Genomic DNA, 17,723 nt, shown 5'->3' on the forward strand with positions numbered 1-17,723 from the left:
GTTTTAAAAAAAGTCCCATTGAAACGCGTCTTATCGTTTCCCGAGATTAAAGCTATGTAACGAGTTTTGTGACCCGTAGCGCTTCGATGAGTACATATACCTGGTACACTCTACACGCAGATAGAAATCTCGGTGACTGCTGCTCCTACTACTTAGTATACATACATCAGCTAACGAGTCGCCATTAGTTGCCATCAGCGCGGAGGAATTCTATGTAATTCGGTAAATGTGATTTTTTTTCCCTCAGAGCAAAAGTCGTCGAGTTACGCGTTCGGATAATGACTGTCATTAACACAAAGCGACGATGAGGCTGCTCGGGGGGAGAATCGCGTTGACATCATCGGCGTCACCGGACGACGAAACTCGATCGCGTCTAAATTGCTTCTCCCTAAAACTGGTTGTGTTCCAGTTGGTCATGTAAATCAAAGACAACACCAACTGTAAAACTCGAGTACGTGACTTGCGCATCTGATATCTACACCACATCGACACTCGAAACATTTTACGTTCCCATGGAACTAACTGATGTAATGTAATTCCAACATTTTTATGGCTCCACAAATTTAAAGGTATCACTATGGATTTTTTTCAATTATTATAATCTTGTACACGAAACATTATTTTTTTCTACTTTTCTTTACGCAGAAGCCCAATGAAAAGATGAAATTTTCGGAAAATTCTTTTGACGACCGAGTGACAAAAAAAAGGACAAGACATTCTGAAATTTATCCCTCGCGTATACGATCCCCAATAACTTTCTAACCACAGAAGTGACCGGCAAAAAGCTGCAGTGTGTATACCGGGACATTATATTTAAATGCGCCCTCGTTGGCAATAATATCAAAGTGTACCCGTGTGCAGCAGAGCGCCGCGAGAAACCATTTTAAATCAAATCGATAACGCGGCGAGACGGGGAGGGCAAGAAAAAAAAAGTAATAATCGAGTTTCCTCGAAAAGCGCAATTAAGTCAATTAAGGAGGCGTACGTGCCCCGAGCGCGTACACGTAATGTTACACATGCACGTATATTATATGTAAAGAGAGGCGCGCAACGCGAGCGCGGGACTTTCGAAAAAGTGGTTACGCGCGCAGCTCGACCGCCGGTGTGGATCGCGAATCGGTGGATAATAAAAGCACAGCTGCCCGCGAGGTTCGCCTTGCGGTACCTATGCGTATAATGGCCACAGTGTGTGTTTATGCGAGGTGAAATTTTTTTTCTCCGTGTGTGGCATTTTCTTTTCTTTTTTTTTGTTTTTCGTGAAGTTTCTTATGGTTACGCGTGTGAATACATATTTCATACACGTCAATTCAGTTGCATCACTTAAAAGTTGTTTTTTTTTTAATACGAGAGGGATCATTTGTACCATTAAAAAGCGTAGGGACAAATATTTTTCAAGTCTCGTTTGCATTAAATATCATTGACCAGAGAGTCGTTCAAAATAGTCATATTATGGCTGGATAGGCTCAGTAATAACATAGCCGGATCGAGTAAGGAGTATCAATTGTTTGCAATCTCGTTGGGAGATAATGAAACGTGTCAATGATGAAATCGCACGAGTGGCCAAACGAGCTCGCGCGTAAACGCACACTTGGCACGATTGACCATTTAGATCGCCATTGGGATATTTAACTCGGTTGAATTTTTTTTTTTTTTTTTCTTCATCTACATCCTTCCGCCATTCATACGTACCTGAACATGAGATATTTTCGTGCCGAAGGATTTTGCATTACGTTTCTCGTTGGTCCATCAATAAATACTGAAAGCTACAATTAAAACAGAAATAATACGTGGATTTTAGCAACATCAGTGACATAGGATATAAAATACGGTAGGACAAATCAATCAATTTCAAGTACACTTACTGTATGGATACAGAGATCGTGTGTAGCACATGCTATAAATGCGCAGTTTGAAAATTGATCTGAAAAAAATGGAAGGCGTGTGTATTGTGGCTTCACGGTGGTGTGTGTGTAATTATGCACTTACCACATGTCAATCCCGGTCCCGCACGCGTACACCCATGTGTGCGATTTACCGCACGATTATTGAGAGTGTAAAGTACAAGGTCTTTCTCTCCCCACAGTGTATATGCGTCCCTGTCTCCATTTTTATACATACTTATATGTGATAAGGAATGGAGAAAAACAGTGTTTACAAAAGAGACAAGGAAAAATCAAGACAAAAATGTTTTCTTCAATTTATATAACGATTATTATTATTATTATTATTACTATTCGCACCTTTATCTTTCGTTTCTTTTTTCTTTCTTCTCCTCATCATAATTAATAAATGTAACAAACGTAAATACAAATATCAAACTCGCTGACAATCTCTCCGTAAATCTCTTCAGCGCACTTACATCTACGAGCGTAATCATACTTGGAGGCACATACACGTTGCTATAATAATTATTATAAAGCGCACCCGCCTGATTAATATCACGGTAGTATCATAACAAACGCGGACTTCATGCGAAGGTCTATATACCCATGCGTACATATATATGTGTATTATTTACAGGTTTATAAGCACGAGGATGCACGCGCGCGCGCGTAATGTGTATCGTGAGAGGGAAAGCGAAGTCGTGACAGGCTTTTCCCGAGTCTCTTATGTTTTTGTCGTTATCATCATGTCTTGTTCAGCCTCTTGCTTCCCTACTCTTTTTTTTTTTTTTTTTTTTTTCTTCTCTCTCTGATGTCGAGTAGATTTACGCTTTTTTCTTTTCTTGCTCTGTTCAGACTCTCGCGAGGGACTAGAGAACCTCTTTGGCGAATGGCCGATACTTTTAATCAAATGCGACGATACGTTTTAAGGTTTTTTTTTTTTTTTTTTGTTTGTTTTTGTTTAATTTTAAAAGATACAATTTACACTAAATTTATTTTCACTCATAAATGCATCGACACCAGCACTCGTAAGAGAAAGAGTCGGACAATCGTTGCAAGTGAGATTTTGCACCAATTCATTGCCAAATGTATACTATTGTGAAGCTATTAAAAAAAAAGAAAAATAACCATTTGGGAAGCACGTTGTCCGACTTTTTCTCTTCACACGCGCATACATTGTTTCGTCGTGTATTTGTTCGGCGTATGAATTTCGCGAATAAATACACACGTATATGTACAATTTAATTTACGTCAATATCGTTTTTTTTTTCTTCTATTTCTAAATTTTGATCGTTTAGGTAATCTTCAACATTCCTCCGTTTCATTTCCTAACAATAAAAGCAAAGAAACTAGACCGTGACTCGAGCGCCAACTATACACTCTTCCCATCGGTGCTGAAATAATTAGTGCGAGTACTCGGTTAAACAAGTATATTTTATAAGACCATAGCCGGGGGCAAGAGAGAAAGAGTTTTGTATCAATTAACCGCGAGGAGGAAAGGAAGAAAAAACGGGGTAGGAGTACAGTCTGCGCTCGAAAAATCCACGATACATATAATAGTGCGTATTGTTTTGCGCGATCGCCGATTTTTCCATGACTTTCATTCTCGCTTTCAGCACTTCTTGCATCAATTGTCGGTTATACACGCAGCGCAGTTACCCACACGTGGAGCCAGCAAATAACGCGATCGTGAGAATTGGTCGCTAATTTTCGACGATTCGAAAACGTCGAAGCTTATTATTATACTTGTTGTTTCGCATTTACTGATGTCGATTTACAGGCATGTGGTGTTTACGCTCGATTGTAACAATCAACGCTACGAGAAACAAAGGCGTCGCACAGTATACACCCTAATACGCCGAACAAAACACTGTTAATACATACGTACATACATACACGTACAAATAAATAGACAATAAAAAAAAAGGTTTCGTCAGACGTAACGAGTCACATGATACACACACGAATCGGCAAATGGTAAACACAAGAGCGTAAGATACATTCAGTTCCGTGATTTTTTCGTGACCACCTATTTCCTTGTCTTGAACATTCGGCTAATGAAAAAAAAAAGGGCTCAAGATTGCGGATATGCTTCTCGGTACGACTGGCTGACCCGAATGTACTAGAGAGCGAGCAAAGTAACGCGTGCGGGCACAGTACATATCCACGCGAGCGCGTATACACGCATGTAGACGGGAAATGAGCGCTCCTCGCGACGCGCAGGAAGCTGTACTCGTACGAGCGCCTACGCGAAAATTTTCCGGGTCGAGTAACTGCACTAGCTGTCGTGCGGGAGAACGAGGCTCCCCAAGGTCGCGGTCGTATCCCTTGTATACAAGGTATTTTCTCTCGCGGTGTGTTTTCGTTTTTCCGATGGATCGGCGAAACATCGTCGGCACACTTGTCGGTCGCTCGGGAAAGTTGGAGCGTTTGTGTCACACGATGAAAAGGTTGGCGGCAAAGACCCGGTTTCATCAAGAAACGGAACAACGACACCTCGCGCAGGGCCCGGTCGCCTCAAGGTCTCCTCGGTTTAGAACGACCGTACCCACAACAGCTGTGGCCAAAGAAATTCCAACGGGCCTCTATATAATGATTCCGTTCGCGAAAGAGTTGCACTGTACACGGGACAACGTGTGCCACTTGCATTAAAATGAGCTTCCATGCGCGCATATACACGCCCGTTCTTCTCCCCTCCGAGTCTCCTGTGTCGCTTATACACGTATTATAATACACACCCGCCGATTGTCTCTCTCCTGCGATTTTCATTTTTCACACTTTTTCCCGCGTATACAGCACGACAGCCAGTCATTTTCGTATGTACTTTCTAGCTGCCCATATTTTTTTTTTTTTTTTCATTTACTATCTTGATGGCCCGTTTTTTTTTTTTTAGCTAAAGCTTACGCTGCTTGTATTTGCCATTGCCATTTTTTTTCCTTTTTGCAATACATTTCCATCGCATTCAAAGTTCTCGCGAGCGCGCAGGATCGACTTTCTCTTTGCGGTGCCGTTGAAAGTCACTTGTGAATTTTTTTTCTTTTAATTTTACACCGTCCAAACTTTAGTTTTTCACCTGTGCTCGAGCGGTGTATCACTCGAAATAAGGATTCTCAGGATATTTTTCGATCTGGTAACTATACGTAGGGATAACTATTGGTCATTTATAGATGAGACGGACACTAACAGTTTATTGTAATAAATTAGGACACGTACGGATGACGTATGGTTACTACGGACAAGACACAACACCAACAATTATTCGTATGGGATTAAAATACTTAATTTTTTGACTCATATCTTCGAAAACTCGTTACTCCGCGTATCCAACAGTTAAGTAATTCATTAATCGTAATCTATACAACGTAACAGACACAATAGCCAACAAATACCTACGGATTGAAAACTGTTTGTTAGGCTGATAACCCAGTGCTCCTGGGAAAAGCTGATAATTATTTTACGAAAAGGCCGTGTGCGATCGACCACGACGATAGACATTTATGCGGTTTATTGTTGCTAAAAGAAACACACATCGCACACAAGAATACACCTCGTTTCTACAATGGGTAGGAAGTTTTTATGGAAAGTCCCACATTCAATCGTACATTGGCACTTGGGAAAACAATTGTGTGTAAGAAAAACGCTACAATAGCAAACATGATCGCTCATTCCAGGGAAAAATTCTAACGATTCGTACACAACAATGTGCCTTGGCAGACTCAAGGTGCAACAATTTCAATATTCCCCCCAACCACGTATAATTCAGTTGTCAAGTCATTTTCACTAACGAAGAACAAGTTGGTTTCGTAAAACAATTACAACGGCGAACAAAAGTAAATAAAAAAAAAAGAATTTCCAGGTGCGTGAGTAAACGAAACAGTCTTCAATTGGAGCACCCAACATTTTTCACAGCAACATTAGGACCAAAACAAATCAGCGGACTAATATTCTTAGGGTTGTCGAACGATTATTAATCAGTCAAATCTTACGAGAGTCAAAGTAGACGACGCGCAGCTTAAGTTACAAACGAAACGATGGTCCACCGCGTTGTTTTGGTGCTCTTTCTCTTTAACTGAGAAAAAAAAAAAAAAAAAAAAAAAAAAAAAAAACGAGTCAAGAACGCAAATGTAACAACGATAAACGTGTAATAGTCTTGCAATAAGCTCCGCTTGAGAAGAGTTTAATAAATAATTTTTCTTTGTTTTCCGAACGACTTAGAAATAAATACAATAAAAAAGCGCTGTGAGCCTGATACAAGCCAAATTTCTCGATCCAACAATAACAACACTATAAACAATAATCCAACCAGAGATCGCAAATCGATTGCAGCTTCCTGTTTCGAACCTCTCGAAAATCAGAAACATGGACACGAAAAAGGGGGGAGAAAAAACAACGCAAACAAAAAACGAGGGGTGGCAAAGATAATCAGTCCGTAAGCGCTCGTCCCGCTCATTTGGCATAGTGTTTCCTTCGGGTGGAAGTCCTAATGCAGGGCGCGTTGGGGTTCCGCGGTGGCTCCCGGAAACTCTTGATAGCGCCATTGATAGGAGCACCGAGCTCGCAAGGTCGCCCTCTGGTGGTTTCCTTCCTAAGCGTGGCGTTGGCAACAGACGTGTAGGAGGAGGCCTTGCCATTCTCGAAGAACCGGCACATCTCCCGAACCGGCACCAACTTGACCCCACCCCTATTGAGGTCGTGCAGGGATCTGGCCCTCTGTTTGCCCTTGGGACTCGGATTGCTGCTGTTACACGTCCTGCAGAGGTCCTCGGTGCTCCGGGCCAGCCGGCCGGCCATCCTCGTCAGCGACTCGAAGAGCGTGAGCTTATCGCGCACAGGCACGTAGTGGTCGACCCTCTGACAGCGCTTCAGGAGCCTCGCCACGTCCTCCTCGCACGGTGGAGGCTGCTGCTCCTGGAGCACCGACAGCGAGACCGACCTTCGGTACTGCTGCTCCTGCCGTTGCTGCTGTTGGCTAATGCAGCACTCCATCGGAATCTCGGGCAGCTTCGTCGCTACCGCCGAGCTCGACGACGCCGTCGTACTCCTCGCAATCGCTGCTGTGGTACTGTTCAACCGCTCCTTGCGCTCCTTGAGCGTTTCTACGTCCGGTTTTGCCGACGCCACTACGGCGGGCAACGACAGCTGAGGACCCTTGTCCCGGACGTTTCGGCGCTCCCGAGCCCGACTCCTGCGCTCAAGCGCCGCGTCCGTCTTGAGGATGCCAAGTTTCGTCAGACTACTGTTCAACTGGTTGTTGCGGCTCACGCTGTCGCTATTTTTGTTACTACTGTGGTTCTTGTTATTGCTGTTGTTGTTGTTATTGTTGTTCCAGTTGTCGTCGTACTGCTGCTGCCTCGTGTTCTCAAACCTTACCGTGGAGCACGTGTCGGTCTGAGGTTTGACGGGACTCGAGTACTTGCCACTGCCGGGGGCATCCTCGATTCGCGAGGAGTTGGTCGACGATGTGGATGAAGAAGACGAGGAGGACGACGATATTACCCTGGTCAGCTCCGTCTTCGGGGACGTCAGTAACGGCACCTCGTTGTCGTCGTGGTCGTCAACGTTTGCAAACAACCTGGTTCTCGTCGCTTTAGAGGAACTGCTCCTTCTGTGCCTCGACGCGCGATAGCTACTGTCGACACCCTCGTCGTCGTTGTGGTTGTTGTTCTCTTCAGACTTTCGGACAGTAGCGAGTGTGTTGACACACGGGCCGACCGCCTTGTTGGCCCAGCGTCGCCTGGCATCCTCCTCGAGGACCTGCCTGCGCCTGGCCTCGTTCTCGCGGCGTCTGGCCTCCTTGTAGCGCTGCATGCGCTGTTCTCGAGTGCTAGGCTCACTCAGGGAAATGGCCGAGTCAACCGAGTCGACGCTCGAGCGACAGCAGGGACCACCAGCACCCCAGGGTAGGCTGTCGTCGCTACCCTCGCTGCTCTCGCTACAGCCCCAGGCCCGGCTACCGGTGCTGCTATTGTGTACCCCACCGCTCGCGCTCACGACGACGCCCACGACTACTCCCCCACCTGTTACATTAGCCGCGGTGACGGACCCGCCCAGGAGGAGGTCCTCGTCGCTGCTGGTGTTGCTGCTCGACCAGGCCCGGAGCTCGCTACGCGCGCGTCTTCGCGACTCTTCGAGGATCGAGGGGGAGTGTTGGTCAGGGGAGATCTTTTCGATGCTGAGATCGGCGGTGGGCCAGTAACGGAGCTCGCTGCGGGAGCGCCGACGCTGCTCTGTGGGACTGTCGGGGAGAGGCACAGGCCCGCGCGGACAAGTCGTCAGGATACCGAGGAAGTTCAGGCAACGCTGGGCGCGGAAAGGCGTCTGTCGGACTATCTCGGCGGCTATAGCGCGTACCCACGACCACCAGGTCGGCTCGGTGTCGGTCTGAAACAGAAAGTGTACTCCGATGTCAATGTTTCCACTTGGAAATCATTTACCTCAACATCAAACTGCATACTTATGTTAGACACTCTGCTTCATTAGTTACGAAGCTGATGCGACAAGCATGCGAAGATAATTATAATAGAAGGAACAAAAACGTGTAGGTAGTATGTCTTAAATCTTGAGAGCTTGAAGGGATGAGTGAATCTGCTGGTTAATCGGTGGTGATGTAGGAAGTTGAACCCAAGTGGTGTGTCGAGGTATAAATTAGTATAAATTTAATGGTGCATTAATAAATAATATATATTGAATAAAAATAAAAAATAGCTGGAATGTTAAAGCGGGAAATGAAGGAGCAGTTTAAAGCGAAAAACAATTTTTATTTCTACTTTTTTTTAATACAATCACACATTTACTACAAAAATTGGTGAAAATTCAATTAGTTACAGCAAAAAGTGACCACAGTGAATACACGCAAGTGTCTACAGAGTATTTATAAAAGGCTTAAAAATTAGTGCGAGTGAACACAATGAATAAACATAAACATGTAAGCAGCGCGTATATTATGTGTTCATATTGAGTCGCTAAAAAAGGAGGAGTACAAAACACACGTGCGGGTATACGGTGAAAAGGCAATTATTTACAGCTCTTACGCCCTAATAAGCAGATGGCGTAATGTGCCGTAGTATGGGTACACTTTGATACACGTTGTAACGTAACAAGCACGCAGTTTCTTGTAAAATGAGCAGCAACGAGGTAACGTATGGAGTCAGTCCTTGTATCGAGAAATCGTTCACAATAATGGTATTTTCAACGATTTCGCGGCAAGGACGGTCAACCGTGTGTATGCCGCTGCTGCTTTGGTTGGCCAGTGAAACAGCTGATAAGAGAGTGTGATAGAAGCTTGACCATGACGGCGCGTATATATACTTAGTTTCGCTCCGCTTCCCGGGATTTGAAAGTCAAACTGAGCGAGTTTGCGTTTTATCTATTTTCAGTGCTCTGTCTCTTGTGGTGGTACGATAAAAAAAAAAAAAAAAAAAAAAAAAAGCTGTGTGGAATCACGAGTCTATCGCACTCGTGGTACAGTAGTGTCAAAGCAGTAAGTTTGTCTTTGCTACCTCGCACATTCTTTTTTTTTTTTGTTTTTATTTATTCATAACACTGCGGTTAGTAAGTCATCGTCGTCCTTACAGCTGTAGTCGTGTGGTTTAATCTGCAACATGAGAGTAGAGCTCTGATTCTTTTACTTGTTTCGAGATCCTTTTCAATTCACTACCAACCAGTGAATGTTATTTTTTCACGGCATTAAAGTTCCAATGGAATGTTTCGTTACATGCGGTACATAAGTACTGATGTATAGACTCGAAAAAAACTATTCTGATGAAATGTTTATTCATCACCAAGTAACAATAATAAGATTCACCAAATAATTTTTTTTTTTTCATCAAATGAATGGCGCAAAATCCGAGATCGTTGAACAATAAGTGCACAACTATAGCGTACTACAAAAAAATAGTTGCTTACATCGACCAGTCCCTCTCGACGTCTTTCTCCCACACCGCATTTACCAACCGGTATGCACGAAAATGTGACAATAGACGCACCTCTGGACAACTTGTAAATGGAAGGCCTCGCGTTGTTATCATGCGGATCGATTGTCCCAATTTCTCGCCCCTTTAATAAGTTTCCTTAATCGACGTCGTCACATGGTTAATTTTTGAGAAAACACACTTGCTCTTTTGTTCAACACCGAAACGAGGGGTTGGAGAAGACTTCTTTCGATCGAGTAATCATACGCTCGCGTGATCCTAATTAGGAAAAAAAAAAACATTGACGATACGAGTACAAGAAAGGGTACGCGAGGATAAAAGTAACGTCGACAGGTTCCGCAACGCGAAAACAACAATGCATGTGCACGGTATTCAAATGAAGACGTAACGCTGCGCTGTGAAGGGAAATCGCCCGCGGGCGGAGCGTGTTGTGCAGCCCAGACGATCCCGTCGAGAGCGAAAGTAAAATCAGCCTCAATGAACGGCTCTCCGTCAAAGAAGTCGCGCGCATTATCAATGGCTCCGTTCGCCTCGCATAATATACATCCACTTCGCATCTACTTAGGTGAAACCGCGAGGCGCGTAACTTTAACGAGCTCTGCGGTACACGCACCCGTTCGCTCCCTCGTTTCCTGTATCGCTGCAATTCAATTTTCGACTCGGGGGCACACTTTGCGTCGGTCTATTTGTCCCGTTTGGGAGATCATACACTCGCAGTGTTTGAACAGCCTATGGAAACTTTACGGGTTTTAAAGTACGTGCCGAGGCTAGTGCCGCGTACGCGTGAAAGTTATGAAAGTGCAAGGGAGCAAAGTGATACCTTTCTGGATAAGCCAGCGGACGGTGTTTTTACGGGAAAGGAGGGGAAAAAAAACATACACACACGTTTTTCAATTACAATAATTTCCATTGTATAATTGCGAGATCTAATCCCAGGGGGGTCAGCGAACTCTGCTTAAGGAGCTCTCGTAGAAAAATGCAAGAGGAAAACTACAGCAGCGGCTGATGCTCGTTTCTTGGCAAAAGACCGGCCAACTCCCCGCGAGAGAGAGACGCGCGGCCGGACTGCTCTTCCGCGACGCTCCATCTCTCCTCCTCGATCGTATCAGGCGCGGGCACGTGTGCAAATGAGGGAAACGACGCTGGCTGCAAGTATTTGAAACACGTGCAGCACCGCACTCCGATTAGACGATACACGGGTGGATTGAATCGTTGCTCCTACGTGCCGATACGTTACAATGTTGCGGGTCTAATGGAAATCGGATCGTGAAGATGCGCATCGCGTTTCCGGGTGGATTATGCTTTCTTCCCTGGAAACCACACCATCGGCATCATCTCTCCTGGATCCGAGCTTCGCGGAGCGGAAAATTAACCCATCACGACAGGAGGCATACACGTATACCATCCGATCGCGATCTGCCGAGCGGGTTGGGGGAAAAGTGAAAGAGGTGAGATCTTCTCTCCCCTTCCGCGTATACCTCTCGACTCCGTAGAAAATCGCGGACAACGGAGCTGCAATTACTTAATTATCCTCGTATATAAAATGAAATCTAAAAAAAATTATACATGTATAATCACCGAGCAAATGTCAACGCACCCGTTAATCACAATATCTCCCTTTTTTTTTTCTCTCCACAGCTCCGCGGCCATGTATAATCAAGTTTTCCAAAAATAAACGCAAATACGCCCGAGCAAATGTTTTCGCCGCCAGTGAAAGTGTTGTTGTACACGCGTATATTATATACCCAAAATAGGTCTGAGAGAAAAAAAATGGATTGAGCAGCGGATATTGCATATTTGCATACGATCACATATGGGCCTCGGCTGCTGTATACACTCGCTCGCGGTGGATCATCGGGCGCGCCTGTCTTTTACCTCAAATTTCCCGCCAAGCAGTGTTGACCGACTTGCTGGGATTACAATTAAAGACGAGAAGGTACCTCCTAATTGGCGCAACGACGCTGAGGTTGCCAAACTTAACTGGAGCCCGAAAGGAGAGGCTCTTCCGGCTCGGCGGGTTTTCGCTGTGGCGCAACAATTAGACCTCCCATTATGTTTTTGTTATTGTTTCCCAGCCCCTGCATACATGCCGTTTGTACGTAGCCCAAAAGACACGTTTCATTCGCTCGTCTCGTTTGTCTTTTCTCATCAGCATTCTAAATTCGCGTCGGGGGAATGTGCCCGCAGGCCTCTACTCTGGAGCCGAGCCAAGTGCAGTGCAGGAATCCGAAATAGAGACTGGGACTCTGGTTGTGCGCAAAAGGACTGTTTAACTCTCTCTCTCTCTCTACGATCAAATCGTCAGACGGGAAAAAACATTCGAGTCCCTATATGCACGAGTGCAATACGTAATCGAGCCTCTCGGGTCTCTACCTCATAGTATGTGTGTGTACCGGAAATGTTTGTGCCTAGAAAAAAAACAAAAAAACAAAAAAAAAAAAACATTCGTCCGTACGTTGTTGCAGGTGCAATGAGTTGGGTTGAAAATCGATCGGGTATAACAAAACGCAAAAAAGGACTATGATTGTCGGAATTCGGTGCAGCAAACGTGTTGTAAATCTGTATCATGCAAGAGATTTTGCCAGAAACACCATTGGAGGGTGCAGGGGTTTAGGGGAAGTCGTTATAGTTGTGACGCCCAATGAAAGGATACTTTTTTAGCCCCAGAATTGCTGGGAATGTGGTGGTTTGAAAAAACAAAAAAATTAAAACATGGTAAAACGCACATGTGAATGTAAGGACGATGGGTGTTAGTCATTTAAAGAATTAAAACACACAAGCAATGCAGAAAACAGGAAGTGACTAATTATAAAGTATATATACAATCGTGTGGTATACAAAAATAATATTTAACTGTATTGAAAAAAAAAAAAAAAAAAAACTCACCCAAAATGTGGCGAGGGGGTCGTCCTTGGAGTCACTCAACGTGAAGCCGAGAGCTAGCGCGTGCGGTTGGCAGATGCTGGGCTCGGCTTGTCTGAGATTTAACGCTCGCAAGGCCAACCGCATCGGCGTCCCTTCGACCCACAGCCAGCCCATTCTTATGGACACGAAGCGTCGCTCGCCCAGGTCCTCCACGTACAGTTCACCTGTTGATGAGAACAACAAAGATTTTTGTTTACTCAATTCGTCATTGAGAGCGTAATTGTATGCATTATATGATACACATTGGAATATAACATAAAAAAATCAGTTTTCCATTTAAAAGTATAATATATCCTAGAGCTATTTTTATAGATGAAAATTGAAATAAAAAATTGAAATTTCAAAACTTGATTTGACGGAGATTTAATGGTTCCTGGTCAAAAAGAAGTAAAATTCCAAAAACATTCTACGTAGCCAGTACTATTTATATAGAAGCTGTTGAAACGAGTCAATTCACGAGCTTTGATAAGTATTCGTATGGTATCTTCAAATAGTAAAGTATTGTCGAGAAAAAAAGTACGACAACTTTTTATGGTTAAACGGGACATGTGCATTAATTGGATCATGGATTTTCCACTCCGATAAAAGTGGGATTGCCTAAAAATAGCCCAAAAGAGGAAAAAAACCATATCATAAAATTAGATTGCCATACAATATCATAAGAAACTCTACTTGCGTCGCATTGACGTAGCATCCCAAAAAAACCAATACGTTGGCTGGAGGGCGTCTGTAGGTAGCGATGACGCGTCACGTGTCGAAATACAACTAGCTCGATCGAGCGAATCGGGCGGGGGGGGGGATGTTCGATTAACTTCCAAACGCGTGGGACGATTGTATACGAGCAAGGCGGGTTATTGGTACAAGTATAGGTATCCCGTGGTATACAGAGGGTGTATTAGGGTTTCGCGTGGGCGAAAGTGCCATAGCCCGCACATGCTTCTACGCAGCTGACACGCGTACATAGTCGATGAACGGCAAACTATACGTGTATACAGACATGAAAGTTGATCGGTATTTATTTTTAAACAGTCGTCGCCGTGACGCCACCTATTTTCGATCATAGGATAGTGACGGAAGTAAAGCTATATATGCGGGAGGCGACGGAGAGAAAGCCGTGTATTAAAGGTAATATGTGTCATGAGCGCTGATGTACTTCCGAGTCGAGGGGAAGAGGAGGTGGAGGAGTTTGTGCGCACGTCGATGGTTTTTAAATGCTGGGAAGACGTAACGAGATGTATACTACTATATCGTCGCGATGATAAGTGTCAGCTGATGTGTGAGAACGCAACTGACTTTCGGAGATTGAGGAAGTGATTTTCTATTTTCAATCCAGCTTTCGCGAATATTTGCTTCTTTGGGACATACCATGCAGTTAAAAAAAAAAATTTTTATCATAGTAACAAAAGCAAACTCGTGTCAAACCTTAATTTATATATAATTATCCGTAACTAAATTGAATTTGCAAGGCCCCTTGTCCCCTCGTCAGAAAGTCTTACTTTCTTCCCGCTGTGTGGGAAAAATTTCTGACCAGAGTACTTAGAGCGTTAATAATACGACCTAAAGCAAAGAATGCTCAGGTTACGTGTTTGCCGTCCGCAGTTTCGGCTCGGGCTACACGTGCACCTTAAGCCCGCAATGTATTATTATTTTTTAATATTGTGTGTTATTACATTAAAATAATTAATTTTTGACATAGTACTTTTTTCACACGGTCGTCGATGACGTTTTGATACGTACTTCCTCCCACGCGTCCAAATATTGTTTCGAAGAGTAAAAACTTCATTTCATCGATTCACGAAGCCTTGGTTTGAAAAGTAGAAAAACCAAACAAAATCCACATAAATTGTTCATCGAAATCCTCAGACTCGCAGACATTGGTCGGACAACGAGTGTAAATACACCGTATAGCCACGGAAACACAAAAAAGGAGGGGTTGGCAGCAAAAGCCTGTTTGGAAACAAATCCTCGAGACAAGATCCAATTACGTAATTACGCGCGGCGCGAGCTCGCACCACCATCAGGGGCGAGTCGATCGCGTTTCCTTCTTCTTGACATCGAAAAAAAAAGAAAAAAAAGGAAGATGAAGTAAAGAGAGAGAGAGAAACTACGTGCACATCCAGTATACATGTTGTGCATGTTCAGGAGAAAAGAGAGAAAATACAATGCTCCGCCTATTTCGCGCGCCCGAGCAGCTACGCTAGCTCGGATGTAACTACTGCAGGCCCACTCCTATCATTAAGTTAACTGCACATCTGTAAGTATACCGAGCTATACGCGCTCTCCGGGTAGTCGTTTGCCGTCCGATGTTTGAACTGAATAGTAAAATGGGCGGGCGTGTATGGTCGGGGGGAAAAGAGGAAGAAAAAATAAGGGCCCGAGGCGGCGCGGCGAAGAAACGGGGGCCTAGATCCTTTGACTATTTTTTCACACAAAGGGGGAGTGCTTTTTTTTTATTTAGGCGTCGTTTTCGCGCGAGCAAGTAACGGACGCGTGCATATATAGGTGCAAATACGTATGAATGGGCCTCGGCCCCGTTATTGGTAATAATGATGACGGTCGTAAAGATGGTCTGGTATGCGTGATGTGTGCGAGGTTTTTTGCCCAAGTGATCGATCTTGAAATTTTTTCTTGGGAATTATTTCCTCCCTCGGGCGCGTAATTTCTTGTTACCATATACTTACACTTTGCTTTTCTAGTCACTAAAATCTAGACTAATGTCTACCTGTGTTACCTCGTGGTTTGATTGAATGCGTTTTATTGAGTTACTTTTATCTGCAATCAGATATCGTTAAAATATATCTTGAATCTCAGTATTGAATTATTATATTTGCGAATGAAACTCATGAAATCTTCAAAGAAAAATAATTGAGATTAGAATTTTTTTTTGAATACGATATTTCAAGCAGATCGAAAAACTAAAAGTTACAGGTGTTTCTGGACAGTACTCATGTCTTTAGAATTTTGAGAAGTTACAAGTAATTTTTTTTTGCCACAAATTTACTACACGCTTACAAAAATGTTAAACTAATGATTAGATTATACACTGCGAGAAAAAAATAATAAAAAATTACTGTGCTGGAATGGTGATCTGGTGTCATTCTGCCCTCTAGGGACTTTTTACTTTGGCCAACCTAATTTTACCATTCCGGACGGTAATTTCTATCGTACAAACAGTAAAAATCACTATATTTACGACAAAAATTACTGTTCTTAACATTAAAAATTATTGTTCCAATAGTGAAAAGTCTCTAGACCACCAAACACTACCAGATTACCATTCTAGCACAGTAATTTTTATTATATTTTTTTTCTCCCCGTTTATCTCAGTGTATTTCATTGTTTTTTTGCCGCTCAAAATTTTTTTATTTCGTACAGAGATGGTTTAATGATTAAAAACAGATCGATATGGTTTCTTAAATTATTGTTGATGTTGTATGTTTTAGTGCAAAAAGCATAAAGTTAGTTGAAAACGGCATCAAGCCTAGAACGTTCAATTGTCACATAATTAGTTAAATATCAATAACAGAAGAAAAAGAATCAGTACGGACTTATTTTATTTTATCCTCGATTGTTCACAGAATTCTTCGCGGTTTTCCTTCGCTCACATGGTGTCAACGATCTCAGTCGTGTTGTTATAATAAGAATTTCGCACTTATACGTGATGTGCAAGCGTAGATGAAGGACAAGTAAGACATATGACCATAAAACGAAAGGCTAGTTGTGACACTTTCTATGATGTATTGAGCAAAAACAAAATGTTTGTCAATCGCAAAAATACATCCACATTCACATTGAAGATGGACACAAAAAATTTTCAACAAATGGCTCATTAATCCAACAGCGATGTATTTCACAAACACGTGAAAACTAAAATAACCGAGGTATTACGTATAGGGAAAAATTCCCTCGGCATACTTACACAGTACAAATCAAAGAAACAAGACGCTCTACGCGTTCACAATCGCGCAACAAAGTCACGGTGAGCCAAAATAACACCACTATACCACACATGAATGTTATTCATACGGGCTTGCGTGTACCCTATACATTTATATACTTGGACGCTCTCACACGTTACTTATCAAGGTCATTTACTTTGCTCTCGCGTAATACAAAATCAAGAGAGCCTCGGGGTCTTGAGAGCTTCAATTCACACATTATATTTAGCCGCACCGTGCGTGTACTATACTCCTCGCGTCGACGAAACGTAAACGACCATCATCGGATGAGTGACGATAAAAGCAGGCAACTCGTTTCGTCGCTCAACAGTTACAATTATCGTTTCAATTTTCGACCAGTATTTATCACATATTGTTAAAAATAACCGGCAGTGGTCAGCCTCTCCCGCTTAAAAAAAGCACAACGGAGCGAGGAACCGCGATAATAGGCACCACACCGCGTACAACAACTCGGGGCGCCACGCGGTTGATTTACGCAGCCGACCACGCTCATTCGTCCTGTCGTTGGTTTCAAGCGATAAGCGCGTCCTTATCGGCGCCCTCCCTCTCGTGCCAAATGCCTGTGCGTTGGATTACAGAGTGTGGGCGTCTCTCTCTCTTCCTTTTGTTCCTCAGCCGTCAACGTCCGAATTTCACTGGTGTTGGACAACGTTTGACCGCTACCACTCAAAGTATACACTGTATTCAATCATTGTTAAACAAAAAAATGCAAACAAGGAAGTACGTGGTAAATTAATTTCCCACACGCGGTGGTACGATAGTCGACATCGTCAACAGAACCGATCTCGGATCGGATGGGGGCAAAGGTAAGACTTTTCATCGCTGCAATAATGATGACGATGCCAACAACAAAAACAACATATACAATAAAGCCACGAGTGCAGCAACAACAAAAGGAAGCCGATCATGATCTTGATTACATCGAGCGAGTAGTCCATCATCACCGGAAACAAAACAAAAAAAACGCAAGTGAAAGTCCTTGCATTATTTCGAGCTTCTTTGTATATATTATACCTCCTCCTCTT

General features: G+C 43.5%; 1 protein-coding gene across 4 annotated transcripts in view; it reads right to left on the minus strand.

Moving 5' to 3' along the window:
- Positions 1-6,003: 6,003 nt before the first annotated feature.
- The window catches only part of LOC106639359 (uncharacterized), a 67,224-nt gene continuing 55,504 nt past the window's right edge, over positions 6,004-17,723 (minus strand). For 2 of the 4 annotated variants that reach the window (XM_014352922.2, XM_014352923.2), the window contains exons 2-3: positions 12,701-12,903; positions 6,004-8,264 (exon numbers count right to left, since the gene is read on the minus strand). In XM_014352922.2, coding sequence (XP_014208408.2) covers positions 6,330-8,264; positions 12,701-12,903 — 2,138 coding nt within the window. In that variant the 3' untranslated portion in view covers positions 6,004-6,329. The remainder of the gene's footprint in view (positions 8,265-12,700; positions 12,904-17,723) is intronic. The other 2 variants (XM_089597295.1, XM_089597294.1) reach the window with 2 other exon arrangements.

This window comes from Copidosoma floridanum, unplaced genomic scaffold (assembly GCF_036245765.1).
Source record: "Copidosoma floridanum isolate Cflo_tuat_1 unplaced genomic scaffold, Cflo_Japanese_pri ptg000032l, whole genome shotgun sequence".
Classification (NCBI taxonomy): Eukaryota; Metazoa; Arthropoda; class Insecta; order Hymenoptera; family Encyrtidae; genus Copidosoma; species Copidosoma floridanum.